Source organism: Moschus berezovskii, chromosome Y, assembly GCF_049115385.1.
Source record: "Moschus berezovskii isolate FMDL1 chromosome Y, NW_MosBer_1.0, whole genome shotgun sequence".
In the NCBI taxonomy this organism is placed as follows: Eukaryota; Metazoa; Chordata; class Mammalia; order Artiodactyla; family Moschidae; genus Moschus; species Moschus berezovskii.
In genome coordinates this window covers 6,915,586-6,942,446 of record NC_142489.1, presented here as the reverse complement: position 1 = coordinate 6,942,446, position 26,861 = coordinate 6,915,586, and the positions used below count along the sequence as shown (strand labels likewise).

The following is a 26,861-nucleotide window of genomic DNA, read 5'->3' as shown; positions in this document are numbered from 1 at the left end:
CTCAAGTATTTCCTCATGGTCTTTCTTTTTGTCTTCTTCCTCTCGGATTGCTATGATTCGAATGTTGTGGCATTTAACATTGTCCCAGAGGTCTCTGAGATTGTCCTCATTTTTTTTTTAATTCATCTGTTTTATTCATTTTTTTATTCGTGTGTTTTAGCTTCTTCTATTTGGTGGTCTTTTCAGTGTCTTATTTCTGCCCTGACACATGGGGGCAGTCGTGGACACATTTTAAGGCTCACTTGGTCAGTCGTGCTGTGTGGAGGGAGGAACGCTGTAGACAAATATCACTGGCTCCTGTGGGGAGTGCTCGCAGTGTCTTGGCCACACTGTGTTTGCCCTCACTCATGGCGTGTGTGTTGTCCCAGTCTGCACTGCACAGGCTCCAGGTTGCTCTGCTGGGAACTCTTTGAGGCCGGTGCTGGGTTGTATGCACTTCCCAGGTCAAAGCCGCTCAGGTTCAGGTAGTCGGGTACTCCACAAATGCGCAGACTCGGTTGGGCCTGCATTTTGTGCCCTTCCCTGGTCCAAGCAGCTCAGGTGACCAGGTGTTTGGTGAGCGCAGACACTGCGACTTACCACCTCCCTGGTCCCTGCCACTCAGTTTTCTGGGCGTACAACCAGCGTGCCTTCTCAGGCAGATATCAACCGGCCAGAAACCCAAGAAATCTTGGTTAGCAATGAAGCCTGCTTGCAGTTTAGTATCGGATATCTCTCTAGGTCCGCGATTGCATACTTCCAGCTCTGGCTGCCCTCCCCTGTCTGTCTCTGGCGGGGGATAAGGGGTGGGCTGTCCACAGCCGGCTAGCTCTAGTCTGCCCTTTGTTCTGTGAGCGGGTCTTAGGTTAGGGTTTTTCACCTTTTCCTGGGGTAGCTATCCCACAGTCTGCTTTGCTATCTCCCATTAGCTCCGTCAGATTGCCCTCATGGCATTCAGGCGTGGTCCTTACTGTAAGCAGTGCAGCCTGCGCCTCCCTGTCCAGCCCCCTTTGCTAGTGGGGGATGCGGGCGTCTGCGCTACTTCTCTGCTGGGAGTTACCATTAGGCGTGTAATCTGTGGGTTTTAATTATTTATGTCTTTTTCCTCCTGGTTATGTGGCCCTCTGAGGTTCCAAGGCTCACCACAGACTCGCCATTGAGAGAGTTTCCTGGTGTTTGAAAACGTCTCTCTTTTTATCTTTTATACTATTTCCTACCTCCTTTCAAAGACAATGGGCTGCTTTTCTGGGTGCCCGATTTCCTCTGCCAGCATTCAGAAGTTGTTTTGTGGAATTTACTCAGCGTTCAAATGTTCTTTTGATGACTTTGTGGGGGAGGAAGTGGTCTCCCTGTCGTATTCCTCCACCATCTTCCTCCCTACCCTGATTTACTGAAATATTTTGAACAAGGGCAAATTCTCATCTTCTCCCCTACTCAAAGATTCCTCCCAAATTCCTCTCTACAATTTCATTTGGCCTTGAGGGTATAACCTAGTCTCCCTACAGCGTATGAGATTTCTGCCTTATGTACAGCTCCTGAAACTGCATGTAAGTTCAAAACAATATCCTTCAGCTTCCTGGTCACCCTTCCTCCTGTCCCTTTTTCAGTCGCCTCTGCAACCTAGACTTGGGAACACACTCCTCAGTTCTCTAGCATGATAGAGTAATTGGTATTCTTTAGAATTTTTCAAAAATCGAACCTGTGTGTGCTTCTCGTGGGTTTCACTTAGCATATTTGTTTGAAGAAATATCTGTATTTTTTTCATAGACTCCGTTCCCATTGCCCCTGTATAGGATCTTTAGTATATATCCCATTTTTATCTATTCAGATGTTCATGGATACATGTATGGATCTGAGCTGTCTTATCTCCTAGGTAGACACTTAGGGGTGGAACTGCTGGGCCTCAGTGCCTTCTGATTTTTGAGTCCTGCCAACAGTACGTGAGAATTTCCATTGCTCCATCCTTGCCAGTACTCTGTGTAGTCAGTTGTCTTCATTTCTGACATTATACTAAGTGTGTGATACTATCCAGTTGCAGTTGTAATTTTCATTTCCTGACAGAATGAAGAGATGGGATTGCCATTTGTCTGTTTTCTTTGGTGTCTCTCCAAGTCCAATGTTCATTACTGAGCGAATTATTTATTTTTTTTATGAAGTTTGTAGGCTTTTAATATATTCTGCATACCAGTTCCTTTTCAGATAAAAATAAAGTTGCTCAATCATATCCAGCTCTTTCTGACTGCATGGTATGTAACCTTCCAGGCTCCTCTGCCCATGGAATTCTCCAGGCAGGAATAGTTTAGTGGGCTGCCATTTCCTTCTCCAGGAGATCGTACTGACCCAGGGATTGAACCCAGGTCTCCTCCATTGCAGGAAGATTGTTTACTGTCTGAGCCATCAGGGAAGACCCTCTTTACAGATAGTGGTGTGCCAATATTTTTCCCCCGTCTCGGGCTTGTCTTGTGCTTTGTGAAGGATGTCCCTCAAAGATGCAAATATTTAGATCAAGGCCTGGTTACTGACATACTGTTCCCACTGAAGGATCCTGCTTGGTGTAAATTCTGATCAGTAACTGCCTACTCATTGGTCAAAGAGTATGCACCTGTGTTTTATCGATAGAGTATTTCTTGCTTTTCTCTTTCATATAGGTCTCTGAGACTCTCCCTGCTAGTTGTAAAACATGGAACAATGAATGGCTTGAAGCTTTTTTTTTAGGGGGGGCACAAGGATTTCTAATTTATCCAGCAACTTTTCTTTATAAGATTATTATTTTTCACTGAATTTCCTTTTTAACTTTATCCAAAATCCATTTGTCTGTATATTCCTGTTCCTTCCCCATGAACAAATTTGTTTCTGTCTTTACTTTTTTCCTCCCCTTTTAGATTTGTGTTTGCGGCAGTATTAAGGACAATTAGAACATGAAGGTCATATGACTGGCCTTCAACAGTTGCTTGTCAGAAGCATAAAGTGTTCACAATTCAAAAGCTGGTGAAAATAGAATTTCTTATCCACTTATAGATCATTAGAGAATTTTATGTTTCTGCTGATTTTCGTAAAGCATATCTGAAATAGCAAGATGTTAGATTTGCTACGTTTTGGAGCTGAAACACATACTCATTGAGTAAATGCTGGCTGCAGAGTTCTCGACATAAGCAGTACTCAGTTGAAGCATAAGGCTTTAAATGACTGAAGTATTGCTTTGTGTGTGTCTGTGTGTGCCTTTATTCTCATTTCGTTATACTTACCTGAAGAACTCTTGTGACTTAAAGAAGATGTAATGAATAGCATGGTGACTATTATCTATAGTATTGTACATATACTTGTCAGCCGCTAAGAGCATAGCTTTTAGGTGTATGCATCTCACACACACACAGACACACACACACAGACACACAGACACACATGGTTAAGTAGGTGATGAGACAGATGTGTGTACTCACGTGTATCTTATTTAGGGCTTCCCTGGTGGCTCAGATGGTAAATCATCTGCCTGCAGTGGAGGAGACCTGGATTCAATCCCTGGATCAGGAAAATCCCTGGAGAAGGGAATGGCAACCCATTCCAGTATTCTTCCCTGGAGAACTCCATGCACAGAGGATCCTGGTCGCAAGTGACGTTTACTCTTTGAGTATACCTTTCTGTTCTTTAACTTCCTGCAAAATCTAAGAGTTCATCGATCCACAATGACTAAGCTCAATCCATTTGTCATAAATCTCTCTTCTGCAGGATTTGATATATTGTCAGCTGGATAAACTTCCTTGAAAATAATTATTAAGAGAAAAGTTTTTAATGGTTTGTATGCCCTGTCTTGCCTGGTTCCGAATGTTGCTTTCATTATTCAAATTGCACCTGTTTCAGTTAGGATTTTAAAACCTTTATTAGTGGTCTGTTGCCATAGTCACACTTCTTATATAACCTCTGGTTAGGTTTTTTTTTTTCAGACACACATTGGGTCTTTGTTGCGGGCTCAGCTTTTCTCTACTTTAGGTTTGAGAGCTTCTCAGTTTGGTAGTTCAGTTGTTGTGGCTCGTAGAATCGAGAGCACAGGCTTAGTAGTTGTGGTCGATGGGTTTAGTTGCCCATCAGCATGTGGGATCTTCCTGGATCAGGGCTTCAATGTGTGTCCCTTGCATTGGCAGGTGGATTCTGAACAACTGGACCCCTAGAGAAGTCTCTCTGCTCTGCTTTCTTTCTTTCTTTTTTATAACTGTAATTTTCAGTTTAAAGGCTGGCTTCCAAGGAGTCAGCCCTAAGTGAGCATAGCTTCATTGTTTCTGAAGGTATTACTAGTTATCCTCGACTCTTCCCCAGTAGCATACTGGACACCTTCCAACACCGGTGGAGGGTGGGGGCAAGTCTCAGCTTGCAGCATCATATCTTTTTGCCTTGTTATACAGCTCATGGAGTTCTCACGGCAAGAATACTGGAGTGGTTTGCTACTCCCTCCTCCAGTGGATCGCATTCTGTCAGGACTCTCCACTATACTCGTGTATGGGTGGCCCTACATGAAATGGCTCATAGCTTCACTGAGTTATGCAAGCCCCTTCCCCACACAAGTCACCGATCCATGAAGGGGGAATAGCTTGGTCTTCAACCACTATTGTTCCATTCTCTTACAACACAAATCAAGTGATCAGGCTCAGATGTCTTGCCCTTCAGTTCAGTTCAGTTCAGTTCAGTCACTCAGTCGTGTCCGACTCTCCGCGACCCCATGAATCACAGCACGCCAGGCCTCCCTGTCCATCACCAACTCCCGGAGTTCACTCAAACTCATGTCCACAGAGTCGGTGATGCCATCCAGCCATCTCATTCTCCGTTGTCCCCTTCTCCTCCCGCCCCCAACCTTTCCCAGCATCAGAGTCTTTTCCAGTGAGTCAACTCGTCGCATGAGGTGGCCAAAGTATTGCAGTTTTAGCTTTAGCATCAGTCCCTCCAATGAACATCCAGGATTGATCTCCCCTAGAATGGACTGGTTGGATCTCCTTGCCTTGGAGACCTTCATATGTGTGTAACAGACAAAGTGTGTGTAGCTCATAGTGAAGCGCTGGGTGACCAGTGTTCTGTTCTGTCTTCCCTGTCACTCATGTAGAATTTCAAGTGTACCCAGACTTCCACATCCCCAGGAGTCTACCCAAGATCTCCAGAGTGTTCTAGGACTGCCTCATCTTTCCCATCTCCCTTAACCACTTTCCTGATCTCTCGACTGCTCCAGTGGCATGACCATTTTGGGTACCCACAATCCTCTTTTTTTCCCATCAGTAGGCACCAGTCAATGACTATTATTTTAAAACATCCCTTGTGAGGGACTTTTCTGCAGAGTGGAGATAACCCAGCACCTACATCAGTAGGAAGACCACTGCTTCCAGGGAAGAAGCTGGGCGATAGCAGCTCCGAGATGGACACAACAGACACCGGTGCTTTGTCAAAAACAGGAGTGTACTTTCTTGAGTAAGTACTCTTCAGTTCTGTTGTATGTGCCTGCGTGCTCAGTTGATAAATCTTTGCCACCTCTTGGAATGTATAGCCTACCAAATCCCTCTGTTCACGGGATTCTACAGGCAAGATGACTTGACTGGATTTCCAATTCCTCTTCCAGGACATCTTCTCGACCCAGGGATCGAACCTGACTCTCTTCCGTCTCCTGCCTTTGTACGTGTGTTTTTTTTTTAAACCAGTGCACCTCTGGAAACCCATTGAAGACTGCATTCTGCTAAATCCTTACACTACCTGCAACCCCACAGCAGATGAAAGTCGCTTTATCCCATAGTTGAGTGAATTTCAGCTTCTACTTAGAACAGCTTCCATTCTATTTGAAGTTGTCTAACTGACCAATCCCATCTCTCTCATGACTTCTGGGGGGCACCTTACAACCCTATAAAACTACCACCTGTGGTTTGTTCTCTCTTCTCAACAAGATCCTTGCAGGATTCACACCGTGCATCGAAAACAGAGTTCCCCTGCTTTATTGTCGTTAGATTTTCCAAACAGTTGAATTTACATGTTTAGTGCGTTTAAATTATGCACGTTTGATCACTACACATATGTGCATTAATCAATTTATTGATCAGTTTAGGAATCCAGTAACATCAGCAAGGGCAGAGGAGATTTATAGTGAAAGCCATATTTCCAGTATCATGAATTCCTGGGAGAGAAGAAATGAGAATTTGAAGAAAAATGACTTTTATCCTCATATCGCTGATTGTGACACATGAGTGCTGAGATGCTACATGTTTTCTTTCTTCGTTCACGTCTATAAACAGAAAAAAAAAAAAGTAAAACATAGTTGAGCTGATTAGGATTAACTTGATGTTGGTCAGAGAATGAAACAGAGAACAGAAGCACTTGTGGTTGAAAGCACTGGAGAAATTTCCCTTCAGGACCCATTTCGCAAAAGTCCCTCTGGGGGTGTGCCCATAGCGGGTTGCATAGAAATGCCACCTGCTGAAAGTATTTGTGATCAGTCGTGGATCAGCTGGTATGTTGAGAGTTGCTGAGTTGCATCTGCACAGCCCCCTGGTGTAGGAGATTACTGTGTAACCGGTTCCTCCTACTTGTCCTATAAATCTTATGTTTTCATCATGAAGGTATTGTGGCTGTCAGGTCATTCACTCGCACTGGTATTCACCAGGATTCATCGTATTTCACAGCTCAGGGCATCACACAGTCTCCTCTGTGGTCCTCAGCATTTCACGGTTGAGACTAGAGCAGTGTGAGTGTTTAGATATTTAAATCTAAACTGATGTGATCCCTAGCCATTACCATGTGTCAAGGTAAAGAGTTTTGGGTTCCTATTCTTTTTAAAACTAATTTTTATTGACAGGCAGTTGATGTGCAATGTTGTGTTAGTTTCACGTGTAGAGCGACATGATCGTTTAGGCATTTTTGTTGTTGTTGTTTAGGCATCAATCCTGTGCCACACTTTTGTGTTCCTATGGACTTTAACCTGCCAGACTCCTCTGTCCATGGGATTTCCCAGGCAAGAATACTTGAGGGGGTTGCCATTTCCAACTCCCGGAAATCTTCCCGACCCAGGGCTCAAACCCAGATTTCCTGCATTGGCAGGTGGATTCTTTACCCCTGAACCACCAGGAAGCTCTCAGTTAAACATGCATGTATATATAACCAGGAGTGTGTATCTCTCAATCCAAGCTCCTAGTATATCCCTGTCCCCATTTTCTCTTTAGGAACCATCAAGTTTTTTTGGACCATGAGCCTGGTTCTCTTTTGTAAATAGTACATTAGTGCCATACCTTTTGGTTCCACATGAAAGTGATATCAAACTTGCCTTTCTCTTCCTTTCTTCCCTTAGCATGATCATCTCTAGATGTGCCCTTGTTGCTGCAAATGGCATTATTTCCTTCTTTGACATAGTTGAGTAATATAGTCCCTTGGGTATATATCCCATGATTAAAGTGGTATGCCCCAGAACAAAGTCTTACCTTAGGAAGAAAACTCAGTGTTGTATATGTCATGATTCTACTCACCCAGAGGAGGCTGTCAGATCTTATTTAGGACAGTCGTCTGTGAAAGAGAGGAAAGAGTGGAAAAATAATCATTGGCCTGCCTGCCATTGAAGGGATTATTTCATAACAGCCTTTGTAAAGATGATTCCGAGAATAGGAAATGTGAATTGAGCATCCTCGTGATGTGGTTTCATTTCGGATCCCTGTTGTCCTCCTGGGTTTACCTGTCTCAGTGAGGTCTTCGATATTTTCTGGTGGAATCCCCTTTTTTTCTGTCAGTTCCTCATACTGCTGACTTTCTTCTTGAGTGACACTGTCTCCTTTGGCTGGGTTCAGTAGCAAAGAGGGCAGAAGAGGGGTGCGTTAGAATACTTGGTAGCTTACAGAGTGTCACCCAGCTCCTGTGTGCAGTGTCTAGTCGGTCTCACCATCACCATGGCCCTCTGCCATCACCGAAACCCTGCTCTCCAGGAAACTGTCTACAGAGCTGTGCACACCAGGTCTTCAGATGGTCAGGGGATAGAGTCCACATGGTTAACATTTTATCACATTCCAGTTCTTACAACTACTGTGTGAACTACAGACCATTCACCTCTGAGCCTATGCATCTCCAAGTCAGACGCAAGCTGGAATGGCACATCGGAGAAGATCCTGGTGGGTCCTGAGACTCAGATATCTTTCCAAATCTAACTCCGACCTGTCCACATTGTCTGCATCCTAGAATTCCCACTCTGGGGTTTTCCTCAACCTTAATCTATTAAGACGTGCAGAGACCAACACTGACTCAATGGACATGAGTTTGATCCCACGCTGGGAGATAGTGGAAGGCAGAGCAACTCTGCAGCCTGCACTCCATGGAGCCATTATCAGTCAGACACCACTTATGACTGAACAGCAATGTTGAAATGAATGGGGGATACATTTTTTCGAGTTCTCATCAGGCACTCTAATCTCATCACAAATGCGATTCAGAGATAAAATCAGGCTCTGTCATCCTCAGAGACCTGACTGCAGCCCCACCCACCCCCATATGGATATAATATCAGAAGGGTAAAGGGTCGTGTAAAATGCACCTTGTGGTTTGCTGGTTGTGAGAAAGATTGACATGACTAAGCACGCTGCTTCTGAAAGATGCTTTATGATCCAGAGGTGATGTGCATAGGTTTGGGTTCAGGTTTCCAGAGGTGTTTTATTGATTGTGGCAAAAACAAAAACAAAAACATTTGTATTCAAGAGGAAGCTGTCATGTCCAGGACCTGCGAGTCTCTGAACTCAAATTCTAACCTTGTTCACTTTCGTGTCCAATCCTGGCAACTCCAATATATGATATTTATCAAGGATTCTGTGGAGCATCTTGGAATATTTCATTGCACCTCCTGGGTAAGTATATCTATTTTTTTTTTTTTTGTAATCCAATAGAATCCGCAGTGGATGCATTTCTTAACTTTTGTAGTAGACAGCCTTTCTGCAACCCTGGATCATGGCGCATGAAGTCTGAATTCTCCCATGTGAACTCAGGTCTGCTCTAGTCTGCTTAATAAATATAAGGTGTTCATGCACTTCTGTCCTTAAATGAAAGAATGATACTATGAACACTGTTAATTTGCTCAGAATAAGCTTCAATAACATACCAAGGAGGTGAGTCACTTTCGTAGTCTTCTCACCATCAGAGTTTTCAGCGTACAGTACCAATGCATTCTCTGATACAGGAATCACTTCGAAAATGTTTGAACCCACATCTGTGACAGGAAAAAAATATCAAATCTCAAAGTGATTAAGTCCTTTACATTTGGACATGTCATATTCTTCACATGCTATCATCAATCCTCGCTTCTTTAGTGAGATGCCACCGTCTCACTGGCATTTCTTGTGGTCTGTAGTTAGAACCTGTAGGAACACTTAGTGAACTTGGAAAGCTTTCTCCACACACCCCTCATCTTAAGACAGTGAAGACTTCCAGTCTTTAGACCAAAGAGTCTGTGAACGATTGCAAAGTTGCTCTTCCCAACTATAGTAGGTGTTGGACCTCAGTCATCTCATATGAACTCACCAGAGCTGACTGTGAGAATTTCAGGATTTTTTTGACCAAATTCACAAGTACAGTCATGATTACAAAGATATTCTGTGAATTTAAGGAAATTACGTGAAAATAAATCTTAATAGATAAAAAAAAAAATTACCTTCTGGTAGAGAGGTATTCAAAGAGGTTGAAATGAAGGTATTGCCAAATGTTAGAGATATATACTCTGGAATGTTTGCTAATTAGGTCCTGTGTCCAATGTCCACAGATGAAATTTTTTCAAAAAGTGCCTCTGACCAGGATTAGGCTGTTCCATTGTACATTTTCCCCATGAGAATCAAATGAGTACTTTTCATTATCTAACATTACAATATTGGTATTTGAGGTTATTTTTTAATATTGAAACTATGGAGGTGGAGGTCTGTGCCAGTGCCCCTTTTGATTTCAAACTGGGTTAAAACTTAGTGTGAAATTTTTTAATTTTCATTTTAAGTATTCCTATACTTATCTATAAGATTTAAATGAATCAGGTTTTGCTTCTTCAACATGCTAAGAAAACACTTTTCCTGTTTAAAGGATTTCTTCAGTTAAAGAAAATTTGATCTTGACAGGTAAATAAGGGACTTTTCAGGTGGCTCAGCAACAAGGAATCCGTTTACTATAGCTGGAGATGCAGGAGACTTGAGCTCGATCCCTGGGTCAGGGAGGTACCGGAGGAGGAAATGACAACCCACTCCAGTATTCTTGCCTGCAGTATCCCATGGACAGAGGAGCCTGTTGGGCTAGAGTCTATGGTGTCACAAGAGTCAGACACAGCTGAGCATATAACATGCTTGGGAAGACGCACACAATTGGTAGAGCTCCCGTACTCACATCCTACATGATAAATATCCCCTTCTCTCTCTGCAACTACATTGATTAATGTGCATTCCTCGGGAGACCTGAAAAGCAAACAGATAAGATGTTCCTTTGTCAGCATCTATTCCCCAGAGCTTGAGGGCAGCCTTCCATTGATAGAGTTCACACACTGATCTTCACAACTATGCCTCACACCATTCATTGCACATTGTCGACCGGAGCCCATGGCAGCAGTCAGCAGTCTCATTGTTCTCACTTTAGGCAGATTGTACTTACTTGGCATAAAATTCAACGGATAGCTCGGAACAGCCGTCACTACATTTAAGCCGACGAATGTATACCGTCAGGGGCCCTCCTTCCTCAATCTTCTCCTTGTTATCTGCAGCCGTGAGAATGTGGTGCCAGTCTCCTGTAATCTAAGAAGGAAGGTCTCCATGAACATCACTCAGTCTTTTCACTGGGTTCTCACCAATACCCAACCCAGTCGTTGGCTCTGCATTTACCTCAGAAGAGGTGAAAATTCAATCTTCTAAGCAAAGTAGGATTCTATCCAATGCCTTGCAGAATAACATGAAAGAATCTCTCATATTCGAGCAGAAAGCATAGAGTTTGAGTTTCTTAAAATAGCTAAAAGAGCAACATTAAGACCTTGACCGTTCATCGATCCCTAAAGGATAGCATGGTAGGCTTCCCCCCCACCCCCGCCTGACACACACACACACAGAGTAAGAAGTTAAAACATAAAAGGTGCCAGGAGCAGAAAGACAGAGGGTTGTATTATGCACATGTAGTAGGCTGCAGTCCGTGGGATCGCTAAGGGTCAGACACGACTGAGCGACTTCACTTTCACACATTGGAGAAGGAAATGGCAACCCACTTCAGTGTTCTTGCCTGGAGAATCCCAGGGATGGGGGAGCCTGGTGGGCTTCCAACTATGGGGTCACACAGAGTCGGACACGACTGAAGTGACTCAGCAGCAGCAGCAGCAGCAGATAGGTACACTATGGCTTATCTATGCAGTTTGCTCATAGATATAAAGAAGGTGGTCTCTCTCTCTCTCACACACACACACAGAACCCAGGACTTCTATGAGATCCGCTGAATGTGGGTACCTGCGAGGGGTCTAGCTCAGTTGGAGCTTCCTGGGCAGCACACACCAGACCAAGGATAAGAGTCAGGAACACAGTCTTCATCTTGTGACTCTTGTGGTCCTTCTGTACAGAAGCTCAGGCTGTCTCAGCCGTTGGGGCAGCTGTGAATTGGTCCCACTTCTTATAGGATGCCTCTCTTGGTGGAATACATAATAATCAAACAGTGGTTAATCACAGGAGCTTGGTTACACAGACGTCATCTTCTGACATCCTGGTTGGCAGCTGAGCTTTTGTTTGCAATCTTTGGATTTTATAGAGGGATTAATTTTAAGGAAAGTTTACGTAGACCTCGACATTTGCCTTCATAATAAATGGGAAATCAGAGGACATACGAAGGTAATTCAAGGACACTGATACTTGGATTCTTTTATATCCTCAGGTTCCAAAATGGGACAAACAGTCCAAGACTCAGAGCTCTAACTCCCGTGTTATTTATTTAGCATTGAAGAGGTCAGTTTAAGCTTATGTTCTACAACTAAAGACAGTACTGTCTGGCTTAAAAGATTACTTCTTTACCAGGAATTTGTTGTCACGGCATCCTTCAGAGGAGTCTATACTTTTTTGGTTGTTGTTTTGAAATGGAAGTATAGTGAGTGTAGAATATTACAGAAGTTAGTGATGTACTATATATTGATTCGTAATTTCTGTATACTCCTTTGATAGGTTTAAAATATAGGCTTTATTCCCCATGGTGTACCAGATATCTTTGTACACTGTTTTCTTTATGTATAGTAGTTTGTACCTCTTACTCCCCAGCTGTTACCTTAACCGTAACCCACTGCCCACACTAACCACTAGTTTATTTTCTGTACCTCTGGATTTGCTGCTTTTTGGTTACACTCCCTAGTTTGTTTTATTTTTTAGATTTGACATATAAGTGATATCATACAGCCTTTGTCTTTGCTCACCTTTGTTCACTTCACCAAGTACTGTCATCCATGTTGCTGCAAATGGCAAGATTTCAACATTTTTTATGGTTGTGTAGTTTCTTCGAGGCCTGGCAGAGAATTTCCTCTGCTCCATCCTTGCCTGGAGTCTGTGTCGTCAGTCACGTTCTTTTTAGAGACTGTAATAAGTGTGTGATGGTATCTAGTTACGGTTGTAATTTCCATTTCCTGAATGAATGCAGAGATCGGGTTACCACTTGTCTGTTTTCTTTGGTGTCTCTCCAAGGCATTTGTTCATTATTGATGAATGATTTCTTTATTTTTTTATGAAGTTTGAAGGATTTTTATTTTATTATTTTCTTTAAATTTTAATTTAATTTATTTATTTTAATTGGAGGCTAATTACTTTACAATATTTTATTAGTTTTGCCATACATTGACATGAACCCACCCTGGGTGTACATGTGTTCCCCATCTTGAACCCCACCCTCCCACCTCCCTCCCCATAGGGTCCCTCTGAAAGAGACACAGATGTATAGAACAGTCTTTTGAAGGCTTTTTATATATTCTGCATACCAGTCCCTTTTCAGATAAAAGTAAAGTAGGTCGTTCAATGGTGTCTGAGTTTTCGCAACTCCATGGGCTGTAGCCCTCCAGGCACCTCTGCGCATGGAATTTTCCCATCAGGAATATTTTGATGGGCCCCCGGCCTTCTTCAGGGGATGTTAGCAACCCAGGGGTCGAATCCGCGTCTTGGTCTTCTGCATTGCTGCTGCTGCTGTTCTTTCACGTCAGTCGTGTCCGACTCTGTGCAACCCCATCGACGGCATCCTGCCAGGCTGCCCCATCCCTGGGATTCTCCGGGCAAGAACACTGGAGTGGATTGCCTTTTCCTTCTCCAATGCATGAAAGTGAAAAGGGAAAGTGAAGTCGCTCAGTCGTGTCCAACTGTTAGCGACCCCATGGACTGCGGCCTACCAGGCTCCTCTGTCCATGGGAGTCTCCAGCTAAGAGTACTGGAGTGGGTCTCCAGTGCGTTCTCCGCCTGCAGTGCAGGCAGATCGTTTACTGTCTGAGCCACCAGGGAAGCCCCTCTTTTCAGATAGAGATGTGCACATATTTTCCTCTAAACGCTGGCTTCTCTTGTGCTTCCTAAAGTTGTCCCTCAAAGATGAAAATATCTGGATAGAGGCCTGGTTACATTTCCCACTGAAGGATCCTTCTTGGTGTATATTCTAATCAGTAACCACCTAATCTTTGGTCACAGAGTATCCACCTGCGTTTTCCTGCAAGAGTGTTTCTTGCTTTGGGTCTTACATATAGGTCTGTGAGTCTGTCTGTTGTAGACCATGTCATATCTATGGATTAGTTGTAAACCGTGGAGCAATGAATGGAATGAAATTCTTTTTTATTGGTATATGGATTTCCAATTTTTCCAGCAACCTCTATCAGTTCAGTTCAGATCAGTCACTCAGTCGTGTCTGACTCTTTGCAACCCCATGGACTGCAGTATGCCAGACCTCCCTGTCCATCAGCTACCCCCGGAGTTCACTCAAACTCATGTCCCTAGATTTGGTGATGTCATCCAACCATCTCTTCCTCTGTTGTCCCCTTCTCCTCCTACCTTCAATCTTTACCAACACTAGAGCCTTTTCCAATGAGTTAGTTCTTCCCATCAGTTGGCCAATGTATTGGAGTTTCAGCTTCAGCATCAATCCTTCCAACATATGTTCAGCTCTGATCTGCTTTAGGAATGACTGGTTGGATCTCCATGCTGTCCAAGGGACTCTCAAGAGTCTGCTCCAACAGCACAGTTGAAAAGCATCCATTCTTTGGCACTCAGCTATCTTTACAGCCCAACCCTCACATCTATAGGTGACTAGTGGAGAAACTATAGTTTTGACTAGATGTAACCTTGTTGGAAAAGTGATGACTCTGCTTTTTAATATGCTGTTTAGGTTGGTCTTAAGTTTTCGTCCAAGCAGCAAGCATCTTTTAATTTGATGGCTGCAGTCACCAACTGCAGTGATTTTGGACCTCACAGAAATGAAGTCTCTCATTGTTTCCATTCTTTTCCCATCTATTTCCCATGAGGTGAAGGGACGAGATTCCATGATCTTCCTTTTTTTGAATATTGAGCTTTAAGACAAGTTTTTCACTCTCCTCTTTCACTTTCATCGAGAGACTCTTTAGTTCTTCTTTGCTTTCTGCCATAAGTGTGGTGTCATCTGCGTATCTGATGTTATTGATATTTCTCCCGGCAATGTTGATTGTAGCTTGTGCTTCCTCCAGCCCAGAGTTTGTCGTGATGTACTCTGCATATAAGTTAAATAATCAGGGTGACAATATGGGAAAAGTACTCCTTTCCCAATTTGAACCAGTCTGTTGTTCCATGTCTGGTTCTAAGTGTTGCTTCCTGACCTGCATACAGATTTCTCAAGAGGCAGGATAGGTGGTCTGGTATTCCCATCTCTTTCAGAATTTTCCACAGTTTGTTGTGACCCACACAGTCAAAGCCTTTGGCATAGTCAATCAAGCAGAAATAGATGTTTCCCTGGAACTTACTTGATATTTCAATGATCCAACAGATGTTGGCAATTTGATCACTGGTTCATCTGCCTTTTCAATATCCAGGTTGAACATCTGGAAATTCACGGTTCATATACTCTTGAAGCCTGGAATGGAGTGTTCGCAGTACAAAAGCTTGTGAAGATAGAATTCCTCATCCATTTATAGATCATTGGAGTATTGTATATTTCTAGTGATTTTTGCTAAAGTGTATCTGAGTTACCAAGATGGTAGTTTTGCTACAATTTGAGCCAAAACGTTTACTCATTGAGTAAATTCATGCTGCCGAGTTCTCAATATAAACGGATACTCACTTTTAAACATAAGCCTTTAGTTGAATGAAGTAGTAGTTTGTGTCATTGTTCTTGTTTAGTTTTCATTACCAGAAAATCTCTTGTGATTTGAAGAAAGATGTAATGAACAGCGTGGTGACTATTATTAACAGTATTGCACATATACTTGTCAGCCCCTTGGAGCGTAGGCCTCCGGTGTTTATATCATATACACACACACAGATGCACACACGTTGCTGCTGCTGCTGCTGCTGCTAAGTCGCTTCAGTCGTGTCCGACTCTGTGTGACCCCGTAGATGGCAGCCGACCAGGCTCCGCTGTCCCTGGGATTCTCCAGGCAAGTAGGCGATAAGACATATGTGTATATTCACATATTTCTCATTTATGCTTTCCTGGTGGCTCAGATGGTAGAGAATCTGCCTGCAATGCAGGAGATCTGGTTTGATCCCTGCATCATGAGGATTCCTTCAAGAAAGATATAGCAACACTTTCCTGTCTTTTTTCCTCGCAAATTCTATGGACAGAGGAGCCTGGTGGCAAGAGACATTTGCTATTTTTTTTTTTTAAATTAATCTATTTATCTTAATTGTAGGCTAATTATTTACTATATTGTTGTGTTTTTTGCCATACATTGAAATGAACCAGCCATCGGTGTACACGTGTGCCCCATCCTGTACCCCTTTCCCACTTCCCTCCCATCCCATCTCCCAAGGTTATCCCAGTGCAGGAGCCCCGAGCATCCTGTCTCATGCTTCAAGCCTGAACGAGTGATCTATTTCACATATGATAATATACAAGTTTCAATGGTATTCTCTCAAATCGTCCCACCCTCGCCTTCTCCCACAGAGTCCAAAACACTGTTATATCTGTGTCTCTTTTGCTGTCTCGCATGTAGGGTGAGCGTTACCATCTTTCTAAATTCCGTATATATACATTAGTGTAATATATTGGTGGTTTTCTTTCTGACTTACTTCACTCTGTATTATAGGCTTCAGTTTCATCCACATCACGAGAAATGATTCAAATGCACTCTTTTTAATGGCTGAGTAATACTCCATTGTGTATATGTGCCACAGCTTTCTTATCCATTCGTCTGCAGATGGACATCTAGGTTGCTTCCATGTCCTGGCTATTGTAAACAGTGCTGCGATGAACATTGGGGTACACGTGTCTCTTTCAAGTACGGTTTCCTCAGTGTGTGTGCCCAGCAGTGGGATTGCTAGGTCGTATGGCAGTTCTGTTTCCAGTTTTTTGAGGAATCTCCACACTGTTCTCCATAGTGGCTGTACTAGTCTGCATTCCCACCAACAGTGTAAGAGGGTTCCCTTTTCTCTGCACCCTCTCCAGCATAGTGTTTGTAGAGTTTTTGATAGCAGTCATTCTGACCTGCGTGAGATGGTACCTCATTGTGGTTTTGATTTGCGCTTCTCTGATACTGAGTGATGTTGAGCACCTTTTCATGGGTTCGTTAGCCATCTGCATGTCTTCTTTGGAGAAATGTCTGTTTAGTTCTTCGGGTCATTTTTTGATTGGGGCGTTTATTTTTCTGGAATTGAGCTGCAGGAGATTCTTGTATATTTTTGGGATTAATTCTTTGTCAGTTGCTTCATTCGCTATTATTTTCTCCCTTTCTGAAGGCTGTCTGTTCACCTTGGTTATAGTTTCCTTTGTTGTGCAGAAGCTTTTCAGTTTAATTAGGTCCCATTTGTTTATTTTTGCTTTTATTTCCATGACTCTGGGAGGTGGGTCATGGAGGATCCTGCTGTGATTTTTGTCAGAGAGTGTTTTGCCTATGTTCTACTGTAGTAATTTTATCATTGCTGGTCTTAGGTTCAGATCTTTAATCCATTTTGAGTTTATTGTTGTGTATGGTGTTAGAAAGTGTTCTAGTTTCATTCTTTTACAAGAGGTTGGCCAGTTTTCCCAGCACCACTTGTTAAAGAGATTATCTTTACTAAATTGGATATTCCTGCTTCCTTTTCCAAAGATAAGGTGTCCATAGTGGCGTGGATTTATCTCTGGGCTTTCTATTTTGTTCCATTGATCTATATTTCTGTCTTTGTACCAGTACCTTAGTGTCCTGACGACTGCAGCTTTGTAGTACATTCTGAAATCAGGCAGGTTGATTCCTCCAGTTCCATTCTTCTTTCTGAAAATTGCTTTGGCTATTCAAGAGTTTTTGCATTTCCACAGAAATTGTGAAATTATTTGTTCTAGTTCTCTGAAAAATACCGTTGGTAGCTTGATGGAGATTGCAATGAATCTATAGATTGCTTTGGGTAGTATACTCATTTTCACCCTATTGATTCTTCCGATCCATGAACCTGGTATATTTCTCCATCTATTTGTGTCAACTTTGATTTCTTTCATCATATTTCTATATTGTCTATATTTAAGTCTTTTGCTTCTTTCAGTTCAGTTCAGTTCAGTTCAGTGGCTCAGTCGTGTCCGACTCTCCGCGACCCCATGAATCACAGCACGCCAGGCCTCCCTGTCCATCACCAACTCCCGGAGTTCACTCAAACTCATGTTCACAGAGTCGGTGATGCCATCCAGCCATCTCATTCTCTGTCGTCCCCTTCTCCTCCCGCCCCCAATCTTTCCCAGCATCAGAGTCTTTTCCAGTGAGTCAACTCGCCGCATGAGGTGGCCAAAGTATTGCAGTTTCAGCTTCAGCATCAGTCCCTCCAATGAACATCCAGGATTGATCTCCTTTAGAATGGACTGGTTGGATCTCCTTGCAGTATAAGGGACTCTCAAGAGTCTTCTCCAACACCACAGTTCAAAAGCATCGATTCTTCGGCGATCAGCTTTCTTCACAGTCCAACTCTCACATCCATACATGACCACGGGAAAAACCATTGACTTGACTAGACGGACCTTGGTTGGCAAAGTAATGTCTCTGCTTCTTTAGGTAGCTTTTTTCCTAAGTATTTGATTCTTTTCGTTGCAATGGTGAATGGAATTGTTTCATTAATTTCTCTTTTTGTTTTCTCATTGTTAGTGTATAGGAACGAAAGAGATTTCTGCGTGTTAATTTTGTATCCTGCAACTTTACTGTATTCATTGTTTAGCTCTAGTATTTTTATGGTGGAAAATTTGTTTTTTTTTTTCCAGGATTCCATCCAAAATGTAATCTGCAAACAATGAGAGTTTTCCTTCTTCTTTTCCAATCATGAATTACGTTTATTTCTTTTTCTTCTCTGGTTGTTGAACTATGTTGAGGTCTGTTCCTTCTACACCTGCTTTCTGGAGGGTTTTGATCATAAATGGATGTTGAATTTTGTTCAAAGTCTTTCTCTGAATTAATTGAGATAATCATATGGTTTTTATGTTTCGATTTTTTAATGTGGTGTATGACATTCATTGATTGACGGATATTAAAGAATCCTGCATCCATGGGATAAAGCCTTCTTGGTCATGATATATCATCTTTTTAATATGTTGCTGGATTCTGTTTGCTCGAATTTTGTTCAGGATTTTGCATCTATGTTCATCAGTGATATTGACCTGTAGTTTTCTTTTTCTGTGACATCTTTGTCTGGCTTTGGTATTAGGGTGATGCTGGCCTCATAGAATGAGTGTGGAAGTTTACCTTCCTCTGCAACTTTCTGGAAGAGTTTGAGTAGCATAGATGTTAGCTCTTCTTTAAATTTTTGGTAGAATTCAGCTGTGAAGCCGTCTGGTCCTGGGCTTTTGTTTGCTGGAAGATTTCTGATTACCGTTTCGAGTTTGTGCTTGTGATGGTTCTGATCAGATTTTCTATTTCCTCTGGTTCAGGTTTTGAAAGTTTGCTTTTCTAAGAATTTGTCCATTTCTTTAAAGTTGTCCATTTTATTGTCATATAATTACTGCTAGTAGTCTCTTATGTCCCTTTGTACTTCTGTGTTGTCTGCTCTTATTTCTCCAATTTCTTTTCTAATTTAGTTGATTTGATTCTTCTCACTGTTTTTCTTGATGAGTCTGGCTAATGGTTTTTCTATTTTCTTTATCTTCTCAAAGATCCAGCTTTTAGCTTTGTTGATTTTTGCTGTGGTCTCCATATGCATTTATTCTTCGAGTAAACTTTTCTGCTCTTTCTCCCTGCAAAGTTTAAGAGTTCATAAATCCACGTGATTATCCTCAATCCACTTGGCATAGATCCCTCTTCCCCAGGATTTGTTATGAGTCAGATGGATATAGCTCCTTGAAAATAATGATTATGATAACCTTTTTTAATAGTCTTATACCTACCCTGCCTGGTTCTATATTCCTTGCATTATTTAAGATGACAGTGTTTCACATAGAACTTTTAAAACTTTATTAGTGTCTTTCCTGTGGTCATACTTGTTATAAGCTCTGATTAGTTTTCTTTTCTTTCTTTTTTTTTTTTCAGACACACCCTGGATCTTTGATGCTGGCTCAGCTTCTCTCTCCTTGAGGTTTGAGAGCTTCTCAGATTGGTGGTTAATTTGTTGTGGCTTGCAGACTCTAGAGCAAAGGCTCAGAGGTTGTGGTCCATGGGTTTTGTTGCCCCTCAGCAAGTGAGATTTTCCCGGATCAGGGGTTCAATGTGCGTCCCCTGCATTGGCAGGTGGATTCTGAACAATGGGACCCCTAGAGAAGTCTCTCTGCTCTGCTTTCTCTCTTTCTGTTTTATAATTGTAATTTTCATTTAAAAGGCTGCTTCCCAGGAGTCAGCCCTAACTGGGCATAGCACCATTGCTTCTGAAGTATTCATCATCCTCAACTCTTCCCCAGTAGCATTCTGGACACCTTTCAACACTGGTGGGCGGCCGAGTGTCAACTTGCATCATTATATCTTTTTGCCTTGTTATAGAGTTCATGGAGTTATCATGGCAAGAATACTGGAGTGGTTGGCCACTCCCTCCTGAAGTGGATCACGTTCTGTCGGACTCTCTACTGCACTTGTCTCTCTTGGGTGGCCGTCCACAAAATGGCTCATAGCTTCTTCGTTACCCAAGCCCCTTCACTCACAAGGCAGTGATCCTTGAAGTGGGCATAGCTTATTCTTCATCCATTACGGTTCCATTCTCTTTGAACAATTCACATGATCCGACTCAAATGTCTTGCCCTTGGAGACCTTCGACATTCAAAGTGCATGTAGTTTCCAGTGAGCCCTGGGTGAGCAGTGCTGTGTTCTGTCTTTCCTGTCACTCCTGTAGAATTTCACGTGTACACAGACTTCCCCATCCCCAGGAGTCTACCCAAAACTTCCAGATGTTCTAGGACTGCCTCATCTTTCTCATCTTTCTTAACCACTTTCCTGGTTTCTCGTCTGCTCCAGTGGCATGACCATTTTGGGTACCCACAATGCTCCTTTTTTCCCATCAGTAGGCACCAAACAATGACTATTATTTTAAAACACCCCTTGTGAGGGATTTTTCTGCCAATCTGCATATAACTTAGCACCTACATCAGTACGAACACCATGGCTTTCGGTGTTGGAGCTGGACAGTAGCAGCCCGAGTTGAACCCAACAGATCCCACGTGTTGGAACCACCATCAGCCCTGTTTCTTGAGTAAATACTGTTCAGTTTTTTTGTATGTGTGTGTGCGCTCATTTGATAAATCATGTCTGACTCTTTGCGACACCATGGACTGTATAGCCCACGGGGCTTCTCTGTCCTTGAGATTCTCCAGGCATGAATATTGGAGTGGGTTTCCAATTCCTCCTCCAGGGCATCTTCTGGATCCAGGGATTGAACCTGCATCTCTTGCGTCTCCTGCCTTTGTAGGTTCATTTTTTTTTCACCAGTGGCTCCCCCCTCCCACCTGGAAGCCCATGTAAGCCTGCATTCTGCAAAATCACTACCTCCCCCTGCGACCCCACAATAGATGAATAGTGCTTTACCACATAGTTGAGGGTATTTCACCTGCTTTTTCAGACTGCTCAGATTCTCTTTGAAGTTGTCTAAGCAAACAATCCCATCTCTCACGTGACATATGGAGGACACTTAAGAATCCTGTAGTACTACCTCCTGTAGTTTATTCTACCTTCTCTTTGACGATTCCAAGATTGACACCAAGCTTCCTAAGCAGGGTTATCTCCTGCTTCATAGTCACTAGATTTTCTGCATACTTGAGTTTACATGATTCGTGCATTTGCAAATATAGCACGCTTGTTCACTATACACCTGTGCAGTAATCATTTTATTGATCAGTTTAGGAACCCAGAATCATCAGCAAGGGCAGAGGAGGTTCATAGTTGGAAAGCCATGTGTCCAGAAACATGACTTCCTGGGAGAGAAGAAATGAGGATTTCAAGGAAAATGAATTTTATCTTCTTATGGCTAATTGTGACAAATGAGTGCTGAGATGCTACATGTGTTCTTTTTTCGTTCACGTCTATAAACAGAAAAAAAAGTAAAACATAGTTGAGCTGCTTAGGATTTACATGATGTTGGTCAGAGAATGAAACAGAGAATAGAAGCACTTGTGGTTGAAAGCACTGGAGAAATTTCCCTTCAGGACCCATTTCACAAAAGTCCCTCTGTGGGTGTGCCCATAGCGGGTTGCATAGAAATGCCACCTGCTGAAAGTATTTGTGATCAGTCGTGGATCAGCTGGTATGTTGAGAGTTGCTGAGTTGCATCTGCACAGCTCCTTGGTGTAGGAGATTACTGTGTAACCGGTTCCTCCTACTTGTCCTATAAATCTTATTTTTCATTATGATGGTATTGTGGCTGTAAGGTTATTCACTCACACTTGTATTCACCAGGATTCATTGTATTTCACAGCTCAGGGCATCACACAGTCTCCTCTGTGGTCCTCAGCATTTCACGGTTGAGTCTAGAGCAGTGTGAGTGTTTAGATATTTAAATCTAAACTTATGTAATCCCTAGCCATTACCATGTGTCAAGGTAAAGAGTTTTGTGTTCCTGTTCCTTTTTAAAACTAATTTTTATTGACAGGCATTTGATGTGCAATATTGTGTTAGTTTCACGTGTAGAGTGACATGATAGTTTAGGCATTTTTGTTGTTGTTGTTTAGGCACCAATCCTGTGCCACACTTTTGTGTTCTTATGGACTTTAACCTGCCAGACTCCTCTGTCCATGGGATTTCCCAGGCAAGAATACTTGAGGGGGTTGCCATTTCCAACTCCCGGAAATCTTCCCGACCCAGGGCTCAAACCCAGATTTCCTGCATTGGCAGGTGGATTCTTTACCCCTGAACCACCAGGAAGCTCTCAGTTAAACATGCATGTATATATAACCAGGAGTGTGTATCTCTCCATCCAAGCTCCTAGTATATCCCTGTCCCCATTTTCTCTTTAGGAACCATCAAGTGTTTTTGGACTGTGAGTTTGGTTCTTTTGAAAATAGTACATTTGTGCCATACCTTTTGGTTCCACATGAAAGTGATATCAAACTTGCCTTTCTCTTCCTTTCTTCCCTTAGCATGATCATCTCTAGATGTGCTGCAAATGGCATTATTTCCTTCTTTGACATAGTTGAGTAATATAGTCCCTTGGGTATATATCCCATGATTAAAGTGGTATGCCCCAGAACAAAGTCTTACCTTAGGAAGAAAACTCAGTGTTATATATGTCATGATTCTACTCACCCAAAGGAGGCTGTCAGATCTTATTTAGGACAGTCGTCTGTGAAAGAGAGGAAAGAGTGGAAAAATAATCATTGGCCTGCCTCCCTTTGAAGGGATTATTTCAAAGCAGCCTTTGTAAAGATGACTCCACGAACAGGAAATGTGGATCGAGTGTCCTCGTGATGTGGTTTCATTTCGGATCCCTGTTGTCCTCCTGGGTTTACCTGTCTCAGTGAGGTCTTCGGTATTTTCTGGTGGAATTCCCCTTTCTTTGTTCAGTTCCTCATACTGCTGACTTTCTTCTTGAGTGACACTGTCTCCTTTGGCTGGGTTCGGTAGCAAAGAAGGCAGAAGAAGGGTGCGTTAGAATCCTTGGTAGCTTACAGAGTGTCACCCAGCTCCTGTGTGCAGTGTCTATTCGGTCTCACCATCACCATGGCCCTCTGCCATCACCGAAACCCTGCTCTCCAGGAAACTGTCTACAGAGCTGTGCACACCAGGTCTTCAGATGGTCAGGGGATAGAGTCCACATGGTTAACATTTTATCACATTCCAGTTCTTACAACTACTGTGTGAACTACAGACCATTTACCGCTGAGCTTAGGCATCTCCAAGTCAGATGCAAGCTGGAATGGAACATTGGAAAAGGTCCTGGTGGGTCCTGAGACTGAGATATCCTTCCGAGTCTAACTCCGACCTGTCCACATTGTCTGCATCCTAGAATTCCCACTCTGGGGTTTTCCTCAACCTTAATCTGTTAAGATGTGTTGAGACCATGACTGACTCAATGGACAGGAGTTTGATCCCATACTGGGAAATAGTGGAAGGCAGAGCAACTCTGCAGCCTGCACTCCATGGAGCCATTATCAGTCAGACACCACTTATGACTGAACAGCAATGTTGAAATGAATGGGGGATACATTTTTTTTGGAGTTTCATCAGGCACTGTAATCTCATCACACATGCGATTCAAACTCAGGCTCTGTCATCCTCAGCGACCTGACTGCAGCCCCTCCCACCCCCATATGGATATAATATCAGAAGGTAAAGGGTCGTGTAAAATGCACCTTATGGTTGGCCGGTTGTGAGAAAGATTGACATGACTCTCCACGCTGCTTCTGAAGGATTCTATTTGATCCAGGGGTGATTTGCAGAGGTTTGGGTTCAGGTTTCCAGCAGTATTTTAATGATTGTGGCAAAAAATGAAAGCATTCAAGAGGAAGCAGTCATATCCAGGACCTGCAAGTCTCTGAACTCAAAGTTCTAACTTTGTTCACTTTGGTGTCCAAACCTGGCAACTCCAATATGTGATATTTATCAAGAAACCCGTGGAGTATCCTGGAATATTTCACTGCACCTCCTGGGTAAGTGTATCTATTTTTTTTTAAAATGGCATCCAATAGAATCCCCAGTGGTTGAGTTTTCTTAAGTTTTCTAGTAACCCACCTTTCTGCAGCCCTAGATCATGGCGCATGAAGTCTGAATTCTCCCGTGCAAACTCAGGTCTGCTTAATAAAATATAAGGTGTTCATGCATTCTTTCCTCAAGTGAAAGAACGATAATATGAACACTGTTAATTTTCTCAGAAGAAGGTTCAATAACGTACCAAGGAGTTGAGTCACTTTTGTAGTCTCCTCACCATCAAAGTTTTCACCGTAGATTGCTAGTGCATTCTCTGATACAGGAATCAGTTCGAAAAAGTTTGAACCCATATCTGTGACAGGAAAAAAAAAAATCAAATCTCAATGTGATAAACTTCTTTATATTTGGAAATGTCATCATCTTCACATGCTATCATCTGTCCTTTGATAGTGATATGCCACCGTCTCATTGGCTTTTCTTGTGGTCTCTTGGTTAGAACCCGTTGGAACAGTTAGCGAACTTGGAAAGGTTTCTCCACACACCCCTCTTCTTAAGACAGTAAAGACTTCCAGTCTTCTAGACTGAACAGTCTGTGAATGATAGCAAAGTTGCTCTTCCCAACTATAGTAGGTGTTGGACCTCAGTCATCTCATATGAGCTCACCAGAGCTGACTGTGAGAATTTCAGGATTTTTTTGACCAAATTCACAAGTACAGTCATGATTACAAAGATAATCTGTGAATTTAAGGAAATCATGTGAAGATAAAACTTAATGGATCAAACAAAGTTACCTTCTGGTAGAGAGGTAATCAAAGAGGTTGAAATGAAGGTATTGCCAAATGTTAGAGATATATACTCTGAAATGTTTCCTAATTAGGTCCTGTGTCCAATGTCCACAGATGTAATTAAAAAAAAAATAAAAAATGTCTCTGACCAAGATTAGAATGTTCCACTGTACATTTTTCCCATGAAAATCACATAGGTACTTTTCATTAGTTCACATTACAATATTGGTATTTGAGGTTTCTTTCTAGTATTGAAACTTTAGAAACTGAGGTCTGTACCAGTGCCCCTTTTGATTTCAAATTAGGCAAAACTTAGTGTGAAATTTTTGCTGTCATTTTAACTATTCTCATACTTATCTGTGAAATTTAAATGAATCAGGTTCTACTTCGTCAACGTGCTAAAAAAGAGCTTTTCATGTTTAAAGGATTTCTTCAGTTCAAGAAAACCTGATCTTGACAGTTAAATAAGGGACTTCGCAGGTGGCTCAGCAACAAGGAATCTGCTTGCCATTGCTGGAGATGCAGGAGACTTGGGCTCGATCCCTGGGTGGGGAAGATTCCCTGGAGAGGGAAATGGCAACCCACTCCAGTATACTTGCCTGCAGCATCCCATGGACAGAGGAGCCTGATGGGCTAGAGTCTATGGGGGTCACAAGAGTCGGACACAGCTGAGCATCTAACATGCTTGGGAAGACGCACAAAACGACAGAGCTCCCATACTCACATGTTACGTGATAAACATCCTCGTCTCTCTCTGCAACTACATTGAGTAATATGCATTTCTCGGGAAACCTGAAAAGCAAACAGATAAGTTGTTCCTTTGTCAGCATCTGTTCCCCAGAACTTGAGGGCAGCCTTCCATTGATAGAGTTCACACACTGATCTTCACAATTATGACTCACAACATTCATTGCACGAGCAGGCCCCATGGCAGCAGTCAGCAGTCCCATTGTTTTCAGTTTAGGTAGATCGTGCTTACTTGACATAAAATTCAATGGATAGCTCCGAACAGCTGTCGCTACATTTAAGGTGACGGACGTATGCCCTCAGGGGCCCTCCTTCCTCAATCTTCTCCTTGTTATCCGCAGCCGAGAAAACGCTATGCCAGTCTCCTGTAATCTAAGAAGAAAATTCTAAGTAAACATGACTCAGTCTTTTCACTGGATTCTCACCAATACCCAACCCAATCATTGGCTCTACATTTACCTCAGAAGAGATGAAAATTCAATCTTCTAAGCAAAGTAGGATTCTACCCCCTGCCTTGCAGAATAACATGAAAGAATCACTCATATTCGAGCAGAAAGCATAGAATTTGAGTTTCTTAAAATAGCTAAAAGAGCAACATTAAAGACCATGGCAGTTCATCGATCCCTAAATGATAGCGTGGTAGGCTTTTTTCTTTTTTTCACATAGAGACAAATAATTTGGGGAAAAAATGCAAAGAGCAGAAAGATAGAGGGTTTTATTATGCTCATGTAGATAGGTAGATCATGGCAAGCCTATACCATCTGTTCATACATATAAAGAAGGCTATTTCTCTCTCATGCACACACACAGTCACAGACCAAGCCATTCTCCCAGATCAGCTGAATTTGGGTACCTGTGAGGGGTCTAGCTCAGCTTGAGCTTCCTGGACAGCACAAACTAGACCAAGGATAAGAGTCAGGAACACAGTCTTCATCTTGTGACTCTTGTGGTCCTTCTTCTACAGAATCTGAGGGTGTCCCAGGTGTTGGAGAGGTTGTGAATTAGTCCCTCTTCTTATAGGATGGGTTTCTTGGCAGAATACATAATGATCAAACAGTGGCTACTCACAAGATCTTGGTTACATAGACGTCAACTTAGATGTCCTGGTTGGCAGGTGAGCTTTTTTTGTAATCTGTGGTTTTTATAAAGAGATTAATTTTAAGGGAAACTTAGTTAGATTTGGACATTTTCCTTCAGATTAA

At 42.5% G+C, this 26,861-nt stretch overlaps 2 protein-coding genes and 1 long non-coding RNA gene across 3 annotated transcripts; all 3 read right to left on the bottom strand.

Annotated features, from left to right (window-relative positions):
• Positions 1 to 6,027: 6,027 nt before the first annotated feature.
• Positions 6,028 to 9,181, bottom strand: LOC148773039 (uncharacterized). Its single transcript, XR_016037009.1, has 4 exons — positions 9,074 to 9,181; positions 7,667 to 7,768; positions 7,464 to 7,500; positions 6,028 to 6,229 (listed from the first exon to the last, which is right to left on the bottom strand). It is a non-coding gene; the product is annotated as an uncharacterized LOC148773039 (long non-coding RNA).
• Positions 9,182 to 9,249: 68 nt separating this feature from the next.
• On the bottom strand, positions 9,250 to 11,569 carry LOC148773038 (allergen Bos d 2-like). The gene is made up of 4 exons (XM_088834388.1): positions 11,433 to 11,569; positions 10,597 to 10,736; positions 10,336 to 10,403; positions 9,250 to 9,329 (listed from the first exon to the last, which is right to left on the bottom strand). Exons 1-4 carry the CDS (start codon positions 11,511 to 11,513, stop codon positions 9,250 to 9,252), a joined length of 369 nt encoding a protein of 122 aa, XP_088690514.1. The 5' UTR covers positions 11,514 to 11,569.
• Positions 11,570 to 22,806: 11,237 nt separating this feature from the next.
• LOC148773037 (allergen Bos d 2-like) lies at positions 22,807 to 26,593 on the bottom strand. The gene is made up of 6 exons (XM_088834387.1): positions 26,513 to 26,593; positions 25,892 to 26,031; positions 25,637 to 25,704; positions 24,372 to 24,479; positions 22,990 to 23,091; positions 22,807 to 22,823 (listed from the first exon to the last, which is right to left on the bottom strand). Exons 1-6 carry the CDS (start codon positions 26,591 to 26,593, stop codon positions 22,807 to 22,809), a joined length of 516 nt encoding a protein of 171 aa, XP_088690513.1.
• Between the last annotated feature and the right edge of the window lie 268 nt (positions 26,594 to 26,861).

What these genes read in the sequence shown, in the direction of transcription:
- LOC148773038 (XM_088834388.1), bottom strand. Translation starts at nt 11,513, where the DNA reads ATGAAGACTGTGTTCCTGACTCTTATCCTTGGTCTGGTGTGTGCTGCC. An exon ending in CTGAGCTAGACCCCTCGCAG is followed by an intron (nt 10,737 to 11,432) that starts GTACCCACATTC and finishes CTTCCTTCTTAG; the next exon opens with ATTACAGGAGACTGGCACCA. An exon ending in GGATATTTATCATGTAGGAT is followed by an intron (nt 9,330 to 10,335) that starts GTGAGTACGGGA and finishes GTGTTCCTACAG; the next exon opens with GTTCTAACTACAGACCACAA.
- LOC148773037 (XM_088834387.1), bottom strand. Translation starts at nt 26,593, where the DNA reads ATGAAGACTGTGTTCCTGACTCTTATCCTTGGTCTAGTTTGTGCTGTC. An exon ending in CTGAGCTAGACCCCTCACAG is followed by an intron (nt 26,032 to 26,512) that starts GTACCCAAATTC and finishes TTTTCTTCTTAG; the next exon opens with ATTACAGGAGACTGGCATAG. An exon ending in AAAAGTGACTCAACTCCTTG is followed by an intron (nt 23,092 to 24,371) that starts GTACGTTATTGA and finishes TACCGAACCCAG; the next exon opens with CCAAAGGAGACAGTGTCACT.